General features: G+C 43.5%; 2 protein-coding genes across 5 annotated transcripts in view; one reads left to right on the top strand and one right to left on the bottom strand.

Annotated features, from left to right (window-relative positions):
• The window catches only part of RNF115 (ring finger protein 115), a 70,342-nt gene extending 69,405 nt beyond the window's left edge, over positions 1-937 (bottom strand). Inside the window, exon 1 of the mRNA XM_038562016.1 lies at positions 747-937. Within this exon, the coding sequence (XP_038417944.1) occupies positions 747-848 (102 nt within the window). The 5' untranslated portion in view covers positions 849-937. The remainder of the gene's footprint in view (positions 1-746) is intronic.
• POLR3C (RNA polymerase III subunit C) lies at positions 289-11,946 on the top strand. Of its 4 annotated transcripts, none has more exons than XM_038561989.1 (15): positions 289-419; positions 2,342-2,508; positions 3,427-3,682; positions 3,793-3,978; positions 5,024-5,112; positions 6,120-6,224; positions 6,358-6,450; positions 8,009-8,089; positions 8,373-8,424; positions 8,680-8,740; positions 9,169-9,319; positions 10,529-10,630; positions 10,756-10,805; positions 11,194-11,343; positions 11,787-11,946. In XM_038561989.1, exons 2-15 carry the CDS (start codon positions 2,362-2,364, stop codon positions 11,866-11,868), a joined length of 1,605 nt encoding a protein of 534 aa, XP_038417917.1. In that variant the 5' UTR covers positions 289-419; positions 2,342-2,361; the 3' UTR covers positions 11,869-11,946. The 4 variants fall into 4 exon arrangements, with proteins under 4 accessions (XP_038417917.1, XP_038417916.1, XP_038417918.1 ...); XM_038561988.1 differs by lacking the exon at positions 289-419 and adding an exon at positions 1,187-1,320; XM_038561990.1 differs by lacking the exons at positions 289-419; positions 6,358-6,450 and adding an exon at positions 1,187-1,320.

Genomic DNA, 11,946 nt, shown 5'->3' on the forward strand with positions numbered 1-11,946 from the left:
AGAGACAGAATCGGGGAACGGGGCGGGGAAGGGAGGTGATGCTAAAACACGGGCAGCAGGACAACATGTCCTGACTTCTTCCTAAAGCCATTTCCTTCAATAGTGATAGGACGGACAAGGCAGTCTGCAAGTCATTAGCACACTTGTTTTCACTTTCACAAGAACCCTGGAAACCACTGAGGAGCAAAATCCTCACCTCCCCACAGTTACCTTCCAACCCTCTCTCTCTCCGCGCTTTCTTCCTTCCTTCCCTAGAGACAAGCGAACAGGGACAACCCTCAGCAATCCGCTATTTGGCTCCCCTGGGGATTGGGGGGCGGGGGTGTCCGATTAAAAGTGAAAAAGGCCGTAGAGGAAGGTGAGAAGTGCAGAAGATATCGAGAGGGGGGAAAGAGAGGTCATTGTGGGATAGAGACAAGGTAAGAAAGAGTGAAAGAAAACTAAGGGGAGAGTTGTCAGAACTTGCTGCGAGAGGAAAAAAAGATGAAGCGACGCAGGTGAAGGGCCGGGTGGGAGCGAGGGGCAGGTGGAACATCCGAAGGGGAAAAGGGCTGGGCGGGAGCTCTGGAGCCAGGGCCGGGACGCCCAGGATTTGGGGCCGGAGACCAGAAAACAGCGGGCAGCGGGCATTTGGAAGGCTGGTGTCAGAAAAATCCGGGCTGTGCGGGGCGTTGAAGACCCCTTCGGGGACTGCGGGGCGAAGGATCCCCGCGGATGCCCAAGCGCAGGGGCCACGGGGCTCTTACCGGTAGTTTGGGGCTGACCTCGCCCTTGCAAAAGTGGCAGAAAAACCGGTGCGCGGCGACAGCGGCGCCTGCGCCCGCGCCAGCCGCGGAGGCCTCCGCCATCTTTCTCTTCCGCCGCGGCCGTCCGAGAGGGCAGCGGCCCGTCCCCCGCCAGGCCGCTACCTCCGGGCTGCGGTCGTCGCCTCGGCCGCCGCCGCTTCCTAAGTGCGGCGGGCCGCCGGAGGCCGCGTCGGTCACGTGAGTCGGCCGGGCCCAGCGAGCCGGCGGCGCGGACGGCGACCCCGCGGCCCGCCTCCCGGCACCAAAGAGGCGCAGGAAGGAGAGTCCGCCCGCCGCAGCCTGCCCGCCGGCTCCTCAGACAGCGGCTCGCCGGTCCTCCAGCTTTCCAGCGAGAGGAAAGAAAGAGCGTCACCGGAAACCACCGAAACTCCGGGGTAGAGCGGCACGCGTGGTTCCCCTTTCCCTCCTCCTGGCTGCCCGTCCGCCTGCGAGGGAGGGCCGTGGGCTCCCCCTCTGCCCCGGCGGCCGGTGGGACCCGCAAGAAGCCGCATTGTTAGATTGCGTTGACCCCGAGGTTAGTGGAAAATGCTCCCCTGACGAAGCGGCCCTGTCTGTGGACCAGGGGACCGAGTCTGGAACGGGGACCTGCGTGAAGGGAGTGAAGAGCCGGGAGCTAAGTAGGCTCCCTGGAAGTCCTGTTGCAGGATGGGACAGGGTCCGGGATGCTTCCCCAAGCACATGCGGATGGGAATATAGAGCTGAGAGGCGGAGACTTGGCCTCTGGGGATTTGGGAGACTAACTGAACAACTCGATGCTTGGTAGCCCTTGGGATAATAAGTAATTATACTTTAGGGTCAGCTGTGTCTGTTTCTGTGTATGTTTACTTTCTCAAGGAGTAGAAATTTCAGAATTAAATACTGCCTTTCAGACAACATACTTCATCTCCTGTTTGAAACACCCAGTTGAGAAGCTTTCCTTTGCCTCCTTTTCTTCTTCTAAGTTGTCATTTCCTTTATGGACTGAGGTGACACTACCTGTTCATTCCCAACGGCCGTGAACAGTGGCCTTAATTCTTCCAAGCAATGGAGTATTGAATCTAAAGTCCGTGACATCGCAAAATCATCTACACCCAACTTTTAAAGAAAATTAGAATCACTCATAATCCCATTAAAGTAAATTTGACATATAGTCTTCCAGTCTTTTTTTCTATGCATTTTTCTTGCGGTTTTGTTTGTTTGTTTTTCATTATGATTTAATTGTCCTCTACGTTTTGCTTTGTGACCTGCTTCTTTCACTTAAGGAACAATTTTCTATGTTCATATGTATTATACTTTGTTTTAAATGGTGGCTAGTATTCCAATGTATGGGTATGCCATCATTTATTGAGTTAATTCCTATTGTTAGACATTCAGTTGTTTCCAGCATATCAGTATAATAAGGGAAATTACAGTGACTTTTATTTTCTTGAGACAGTATCTAAAATGAAATTTTTTAAAGATATACTGTTAAAATTGCCATCTAGAAAGTACACGAATTTGCACTACTTCCAACAAAAGAGGAAAACTATCCATCATATGGCCTTTTTTCCCTCTAGCTCTGAGACTTCTCAGTACAATGACTCAAGCAGAAATTAAACTTTGCTCTTTGTTGCTACAAGAGCATTTTGGAGAGATTGTAGAAAAAATTGGAGTCCACCTAATCAGGACTGGCAGCCAGCCACTAAGAGTAATTGCCCATGACACAGGAACATCACTGGATCAGGTATGTGTGGACGGCATTAATTTGCTTTCATTCTTTATCTACCTTTAAATATTATTCCTCCCCACCCCACAAAACAAAAAAAGAGAGAAAGTCTGCCCTAGGATCAGAACAGTGTTATTTGGGGAATGAGGGGGGGATAAGATGTAGGCCTCAAGGTTCTGCTCTCAAGGTATTCCTGGTTCATCATGGCTTCTTAGGCAAATCTTTGCTCCTAATATGCTACACCTTGCTTATTCATAATAAGTCTATTAATCTCAGTGCTACCTTTAAGGAATAAGAATAACGGAGGGGAAGTACATTGTACTTCGAAAGGTTTTTTTGTTTTGTTTTTAGAGAGAAGCTGTGCACACACACACATATTCCGGCTAGGGTGAGAAAGAATCTGAAGCAGGCTCCACCCTCAGCCTTTGTCTTGATGTAGGGGCTCTATGTCAAAACCCTGAGATCATGACCTGAGCTGAAATCAAGAGTCAGATGCTTAACCAACTGAACCACCCAGGTGCCCCACATTATACTTTGAATGATCAGAGGAAATGAGTGTCAGAGGGAGGAATCTTACTGTTTTCTTCCATTCACATGTGATTCTTTTTTTTTTTTTTTTAAGATTTTATTTATTTGACAGAAAGCACAAGCAGGGGGAGTGGGAGACGGAGAAGCAGGCTCCCCGCTGAGCAGGGGGCCCCATAAGGGACTCAATACCAAGACCCAGGGATCACAACCCCAGCCAAAGGCAGACGCTCAATCTCTGAGCCACCAGGTGCCCCTTGACATGTGATTCTCAATAGCTTATCCAAATGGAGGGAGGGAAGAAGCACAGAGATCCTTAGCCAGCTCTTAGTAAATTATTAGACAAAAATTGGCAACAAAAATGAGCTATGACTTCAGATCTTTTCTTTCTTTCTTTTGCGTCCTATCTAGGTAAAAAAAGCCCTCTGTGTGCTTATCCAACATAACCTGGTGATATATCAAGTGCACAAACGTGGTGTAGTGGAGTATGAAGCCCAGTGCAGCCGCGTATTGCGAATGCTTAGGTATCCCCGGTACATCTATACTGCCAAAACACTGTACAGTGACACCGGAGAACTCATTGTTGAGGAGCTGCTATTGAATGGCAAAATGACAATGTCAGCTGTTGTGAAGAAAGTGGCAGACCGGCTCACAGAGACTATGGAGGGTTAGTACTGTACTCATAGCTGTTAGCAAAAGCGTAGATTGGCTGGCTGCAGGACTGGAACTTCAGCTAACTTAGGCAATCTCATCTGCCACTTTCATCCTGTTGTACAGATGGCAAGACCATGGACTATGCTGAGGTATCAAACACATTTGTGCGACTAGCAGACACACACTTTGTACAGCGTTGCCCCTGGGTGCCTGCCACTGAGAATTCAGACCCAGGGCCACTGCCACCTGCCCCCATTCTTGTGATCAGTGAAAAGGACATGTACCTGGTTCCAAAACTGAGCTTGATCGGTAAGGAATTTTGACCCCTGAAACTATGATTTGCCCTGGTTGTGGATTCTTCTTCAAAGATTGTTAAATTAGTGAATGAATCGATCAAGCAGTTACCAAATATTTACTCTATGCCAGATACTGTGGTGTAAAATGAAAAAACAAGTCCCTGACCTTTTGGGGCTTAAGACTAATATAAAAAAGACTTGAGTTACATTACTCAAATAATCAGATAGATGTATAACTAAGAAACTGATTAGTACTATGAATGAAAAGTATGAGATGTTATGAAAATATGTAACAGGGAACCAAATTTTTCAGGATTTAGAGCACACGCTTCTCTGAGAAAGTAGCAGTTGAGCTAAGATTTGAAACAGAAGCAGGAACTAACCAGTGAGGTAATGTATGAAGGAGTACAGAGGATAAATATTTTTACAAAAGGAATAGTGTACAATGAGAAAAAAATAGGATATTTGAGGAAGTAAAAGATGGGTCAGTGTAATTAAGGCATGGTGAGCAAAGAGAGCCATGAGATGAGGATAGAAAGATAGGGGCTAGATCATACAAGACGTTATACAGACAGCATCTGTTCTTTATCCTAAGAGCAAAGGAAAACTACTAAAGGATTTAAAGGAAGTGACATGATCTAATTTGCATTTTTAAAAGATTTTCCTGCTTGTAGATAGGATAGGGCAAAGGTAAAATGTAGACAAACCCAGTGAAAAATTAGATACAGAAAGGGTAAAGGAGACAGAAGTACTAAATGACATTTGTGTGTCTGACTTGCATGTGGGGGGAGGATGAATGGTCCTACTCACTGAAAGGAAGCGTTTGGAACAGGAACAGTTTGAGGTAGAAAGATTAGAACTTTCTTTTTTGAATATGTTGAGCTTCAAATGACTTCATCATTACTTCGAATTTCTTGGAGCTCCTCAGCCTCCCCAGCCACTTTAACCTAGAGGCAGCTGGAGATGTCTTGGGATAGAGGGAAACCTGCTCTCAGATTCAGTGATTTCCTGTCTTCATATGAGATGTAGCATAACTGTTTGCCTGTTTTATTTATCAGGGAAAGGTAAAAGGAGAAGATCATCTGATGAAGATGCTGCTGGGGAGCCCAAGGCCAAGAGACCAAAACACAACACAGATAACAAAGAGGTAATGGGGCTTAGGGGTCCTCACCCTAAGGCAAGGCAGAAAGATAACAAAGGTAACAGGCCCCAAGAGATTTACAAGGTCCTTGATTGAGAAGTAGTAGGATTAGGGATCCCTGGGTAGCACAGCGGTTTAGCACCTGCCTTTGGCCCACGGCGTGATCCTGGAGACCCGGGATCCAATCCCACGTCGGGCTCCGGGTGCATGGAGCCTGCTTTTCCCTCTGCCTATGTCTCTGCCTCTCTCTCTCTTTCTCTCTCTCTCTCTCTCTGTGTGTGACTATCATAAATAAATAAATAAACATTTAAAAAAAAAGATTTATAAAAAAAAAAAAGTAGTAGGATTAGTAGGATTATGAACTTCATTCAATATTGACCAAGAATGAACTAACAAAGTGTAAACTCCATTACTTTCTCCTTTCTGAGGCTTCATCATTAAACAGAGGTCAGATCTTATGCCAAAAAAGGGCCTTCTGTTTTCTCTCTGAAATAAGAGGCAAGGTCATGTGCTGAGAGTGGGAAGAGAGGGGTAAATAGAAAATTTAAGGATACTGGAGAAGAGTTCAGATAGAGAAAGATTAGGTAAATTCAGAGGTGAGTTTAAGGGATGCCTGGGTGGCTCAGTGGTTGAGCGGCTGCCTTTGGCTCAGGGCATGATTCTGGAGTTCTGGGATTGAGTCCTGCATCAGGCTCCCTGCATGGAGCCTGCTTCTCCCTCTGTCTACGTCTCTGCCTCTCTCTCTGTGTCTCTCATGAATGAATGAATGAATGAATGAATGAATGAATAAATAAATAGAGGTGAGTTTAGAGAATCTGAATTGGGTATTGTAAATTTGTGTCATCAAGGCCCTGATCCACATGATTGAATGATTTTTTTTTTTCCACCCCACGTGGTTGCTACTGAATAGGAAAAAAAATAGTGAACAGTTAAATCCAAGCTCCTCGCCAGAAAACTCTTCCCCATATTCACGGTATCTAAATGTTTCTCTCTAATCCTTTTCTCCTCCTCAGCCCATTCCAGATGATGGGATTTATTGGCAGGCCAACCTTGACAGATTCCATCAGCACTTCCGTGACCAAGCCATTGTCAGTGCAGTTGCCAACAGGATGGACCAGGTGGTATCTAAGTGGGTGGGACGGTGTCCCAAATCAGGAGCATTCACTTATTTGCCAGATGTAGCCATTGGCATATAGCCAGAGTCAGCACAGTGGAGTGAATTCTGAATTGTAGTTCACTTTTCAAACCCAGACCAGCAGTGAGATCGTGCGGACTATGCTTCGGATGAGTGAGATTACTACTCCCTCTACTGCCCCCTTCACCCAGCCGTTGTCTTCCAATGAGGTGATCTTCATGTTCTTGTACTACTTTTCTAACAGACTGCGGATGTGATGATTCTTATACACAGAGCCTGGGATTAGGTTGAGATCTGAGCCTTTGAAAGAGTTTTTATTGTTTGAGGTGGGACAGGGATTCTCTTCAAGTGTTAGGTACTGAAATATTGGTCTCTGGGGATCCATCCTTAAAAAACCTAAACCATTCTCCTAGCCAAAGTACAGCTATTCCCAGTTGTTCTAAGAATCCACTATCTGGAATCTGAGAACCTTTGTTGGTACTCAGAACATCATTTGGCTTCTTGTATTGCTTTTGTTCAGTATACTAGTTTTATGTATCTTAAATTTGTTTTTAGTATATCTGTTTCTTAAAATATAAATATTTAATGTACCAAATACATTTTATTTATATTCTATTTCATAATTATATTTATCCATATTATAGTTATATTTTCAGTTCATATTATTTTTAAAATTTTAAACTTATAACAAAAATTTCAGGTTTTTTTTCTTTCAATACAGTAATTATGTGACTTCTATTCAAACAATAGAAATGTATAATTTTTTCAAGTTGTAGCCCCCTATATTTTTAGAAATGGCGTTCAAGTTCTATATCTTATTGTGGGTGGTAGTTACAGGGATATACATAATTGTCAACACTCATCAAACTGAACCTCTAAAATCTGGGCTTGTTATTATATGTAACATACCTCAGTTTAAATATATATATATATAGTTAGGACACCTGGGTGGCTCAGCAGTTAAGCATCTGCCTTCTGCTCAGGGAGTGATCCTGGAGTCCCGGGATCGAGTCCCACATCGGGCTCCCTACATGGAGCCTGCTTCTCCCTCTGCCTGTGTCTCTGCCTCTCTATCTCTCTGTGTCTCTCATGAATAAATAAATAAAATCTTAAAAAAAAAAGTTTAATAAATAAATATGTATATAGTTTCATGTGATCCCAGCCACAGGGATTCTTGTTAATAGTTTGATACCTAACTTTATTCAGACCTTTTTTTTATGTATAGTCTCACATTTAAATAGATATATGTATTTTTTTCAGCAAAAAAAAAAAAAAGAATTCTACATACTGTTCTAAAGTTGTTTTTGTGTGTGTGTGTGTGTGTGTTTTTTTTTTGTTTTTTAAGAGAGAGATTTTATTTATTTATTCATGAGAGAGGGCTTCCCATGGGCTTCCCACTGGGAGCCCAGTGCAGGACTTGCTCTCAGAACCCTGGGATCATGACCTGAGCTGAAGGCAGATGCTCAACCACTGAGCCACCCAGGCACCCCTAAAATTGCCTTTTTCATACAACAGTGTATCTAAGCCACCTTTTTCATGTCAGCATATATAGATCTTATTTTTTATGACAGCATCATGTTCCACTTAGTAGCCATGTTGTACTTTATTTTAATCAATTCCTTATTATTGTACATTTGGATTGTTTCTAGTTTTTTTACTCTTACAAACAATGCTACTATGTATTTATGTATTAAACATCTATATTTCAACAAAGTCAGCAATTCTAAGTTCCCAAGCCCATTTTTACCTTCTCTTTTTGCTCCATAGATCTTCAGATCTCTGCCTGTTGGCTATAACATCTCTAAACAAGTTCTTGATCAGTATCTCACTCTACTGGCAGATGATCCAGTAAGTGTTTTGCTTCCTTTTTGGGGTTTTGTTTTTTTTGTTTTGTTTTGTATTCCTTTTTTTCCTGCTGTGTTTACAATTTATTTCTGCCACTGAAACCTGGTATCCTTCTGTAGCCTCATTTTCTACCTAGCCCAGCTCAGACAGTTTCTCTACCATCAGCTGATAGGAAGGCTATCTGCTACAGACTTTTGGCCATATTTGCTCCTTTGGAAACAGAATCACTGGACTTGCCATCCAGTTAACTCTCTCTCTTTCTCTCTCTCTGTGTTTTTTCCAATAGCTAGAGTTTGTTGGAAAGTCTGGCGACAGTGGTGGAGGAATGTATGTCATCAGTATCCTTACCAGTTATTTCCTTATAGTCAGGCAGCCTGAACTAAGAAGAAGAATGGTGACTTATGAAATAAAAGATTGGATAATATTTAGTATACTAAGTAAGTCAGAAAATTGAACTCATACATTGATGATAAAGAAGTAAAAAGGACTTTGAATTAACCGAATTTTAGTTAAGCAAAACCCTGTTTTAGGAATAAAACTAAGATCACAGTGACCAAACCAAAACATTACTGACCATAACCCTCTACATGAAGACCTGCATAAAGCTCTAGGATCCCTAGCCACAGCCACTCTGGAGTCTGTCGTGCAGGAGAGGTAAGAGTGTCACCCTGCTCAGGGTTGGGGCCATTTTTCCACACTTCATTTGGATAAGCAATTTAATCATTATGTAAGCACCCCATGTAGATACATCTTGGTGCATCTTGCCCGTTTTTCCACTGGACTGCTACAGATCCCATCCACTACTGCTCTACTACTTAACTCCCAATGGTGCCAATTAACCAGCCTTCCTAAAGCCTTTACTTATAAATGCAGGAACTCGGGTACTCAAATGAGTCAGCAGTTGGTGACTCTTTTATGATTAGCAGTACCATCATTAATCTGTGGAGTTGTGAAAGAAATCTCTGACCACTGTTCTTCTCTCTGGTCCTGGCTCCATACATGGAAACAGAGCAACTGCCATCTGTGACTAGGAGCTAAAACTAATCTATGTCATGCCATTTGCTTTCTTTATTCCTTTCCAGGTTTGGGTCTCGTTGTGCCAGAATATTCCGTCTAGTTTTGCAAAAGAAACACCTGGAGCAGAAGCAGGTAGAAGACTTTGCAATGATTCCAGCAAAGGAGGCAAAGGATATGCTTTATAAGATGCTCTCAGGAAATTTCATATCACTCCAGGTAACCAGTAGCATAACAATCACCAACCAGTGGAGCTGGTCAAGGGTGAAAGAAACTTCTGAGGCAAACCTCCTGAACCTCAAACAAACTCTCACTTCAGCTCTAAGACAGAAAAAAAGATTAACAGAGACCTAGCAAGCACTTGAAGAGAATAGGGAAGCCTTTTTTTTTTTTTTTTTAATTTTTATTTATTTATGATAGTCACAGAGAGAGAGAGAGAGAGAGGCAGAGACATAGGCAGAGGGGGAGAAGCAGGCTCCATGCACCGGAAGCCCGATGTGGGATTCGATCCCAGGTCTCCAGGATCGCGCCCTGGGCCAAAGGCAGGCGCCAAACCGCTGCGCCACCCAGGGATCCCCCTAGAATAGGGAAGCTTTAAGTGGCCTTAGTTAAATAGAGGCACCTCAAGAAATCACCCCAGAATTCCCTTTTTCCTTAGCTCCTACTCCTTGTGATTTGTCCTTTCCCCAGGTGTTAAATCTATTATATAGATTAAATCTGCCAACATCATCTATTGGGTCCGCAAAGCCAGGTAGTATGCCCTATGAGGAAATAGACAGAATGGATTTGGGAGACAGAATCACAGTTCTGCTGCTGACCCAGTTACACTGAGCAAATTATCTACCGTCATTTTTTCTTATCAATACAATGGTGATGGGTGGTGGTAATAAAAATAATAGTTTGTCCTAAAGATCAAATACAATCTACATGGCACATAAGAGTTGCTCAGTAAGAGCAGCCTGGGTGGCTCAGCGGTTTAGCGCTTCCTTCGGCCCAGGGCATGATCCTGGAGACCCAGGATTGAGTCCCATGTCGGGCTTCAAAGCATGGAGCCTGCTTCTCCCCCTGCCTGTGTCTCTGCCTCTCTCTCTCTCTCTCTCTCTCTCTCTCTCTCTCTCTGTGTGTGTGTGTGTATGTGTGTGTGTGTGTGTGTGTGTGTGTGTGTGTTTCTCATGAATAAACAAATAAAATCTTAAAAAAAAAAAAAAAGGTTGCTCAGTAAATGTTAATTGCCTTCTCCTTCCTCCCCACTGAGGATGCTGACAGTCAAGTAGAAAAAGCTCTGCATGTGGCTGATTTTGCTATAAACACAGATGCTGAATGACTGGGGAAGAGGAAAGGTTGAGTTGCTCTGGATGGAACAAGTGTTTACCTTGCCATTTTTTGAAGAACAGTGTGATTTCTCTTTTTCTTTCTGTGGACAAATAGGAAATTCCCAAAACCCCAGACCATGCCCCATCCAGGACCTTCTATTTATATACTGTGAACATCCTATCAGCTGCCCGAATGTTGCTGCACAGGTGCTACAAGGTAATTTCTTTGGACCTTCTCCCCATTTCCTCCACACAGAAGAGTCTAACTCTAATGCCCCAGTTAGCCGGTACAAGAGCTACTTAAATAGAACCATGTGCATTTCTTGTCTTCTCTTCCCTCAGAGCATAGCCAACTTGATAGAAAGGAGACAATTTGAAACCAAAGAGAACAAGTGAGTAGCATTTTCAGTTGAGTAATTACATTTTTCAAGGTCAAAGTCTTAAGGGAAATTTCATATGGAAATAGAAAACAATAGAGACAATAACCAGTCTAGTTGCATTGAATTATTGGCTTAGGTTGACCTAAATTGTACATTAGTCTAAACTGTTCTGATGTACCCCCAGTGAAATAATTTTGCAGTTAAATTTATTTAAAAAGGCAGTAAAAGTTTCTGGAGTGAAGTCGTATTTCTAGTTAAACTTGTAAAGACTGTTCTTGGATGGTGGCAATATCCACTTTGATCAGGAATGTGGAAGAAGAGGGAGTTATGCCTTAGGGCTGATGGGTACAAGAATCTCCAGAGCTAGGGGACATACCTCAGAGTTGTGTTTGTCTGACAGGCGTCTACTAGAAAAGTCTCAGAGGGTAGAAGCCATCATTGCATCTATGCAGGCTACAGGTGCAGAGGATGCACAGCTCCAAGAAATAGAGGAGATGATCACAGTCCCCGAACGCCAGCAGCTAGAAACCCTGAAGCGCAACGTCAACAAGTCAGCATCATGAATCTCAAACCTATGTTTCAAAACACCTTCCAGACAAGTCCACCTCCATACCCAGCCACCCCTCCAAGTTCACCCAAGCAAACCTAAACTCACTCTCTTCTTTCCCGGCTCAATTGGCAGAATTTAATCCATCTATTTTCTTAAGCTTAAAAACTCTGAAAGCATTTCAGCTTCTACTGCCTGCTCACACACTCTTATTCACCAAGTTTATGGATTTAACTTGAATAATGTGTCTCAAATCTGGCCTTTTATCTTGGTCCTCATGCAGGCCCTCATCACTTCTTTCCCAGACCTTTGCCATCACCTCCCCTTTCAAACCATCTCTCCATTTCAAACCAAGTAATGCTCTCAATGCCATTCTCTATGGCCTCTAACCTTATATATGCTAATGAATGCTCAATCTGAGCAAATGCTTTCACTTTTTCACTCAGGTTGGATGCCAGTGAGATCCAGGTGGATGAAACCATCTTCCTGCTGGAGTCCTATATTGAGAGCACCATGAAGAGACAATGACCCAGAAGAAGAGCCTTTCTCAGAAAATCTGAGGAGATTGGAAGGAAAAATAAAGGAGGTGCCTAGGTGGCTCAGTTG

This window comes from Canis lupus, chromosome 17 (assembly GCF_011100685.1).
Source record: "Canis lupus familiaris isolate Mischka breed German Shepherd chromosome 17, alternate assembly UU_Cfam_GSD_1.0, whole genome shotgun sequence".
Lineage (NCBI taxonomy): Eukaryota > Metazoa > Chordata > Mammalia > Carnivora > Canidae > Canis > Canis lupus.

Coding starts and splice junctions, on each gene's coding strand:
- POLR3C (XM_038561989.1), top strand. CDS start 2,362: ATGACTCAAGCAGAAATTAAACTTTGCTCTTTGTTGCTACAAGAGCAT. Junction 9,320..10,528: donor GAAATTTCATATCACTCCAG/GTAACCAGTAGC, acceptor GTGGACAAATAG/GAAATTCCCAAAACCCCAGA. Junction 10,631..10,755: donor TGCTGCACAGGTGCTACAAG/GTAATTTCTTTG, acceptor CTCTTCCCTCAG/AGCATAGCCAACTTGATAGA.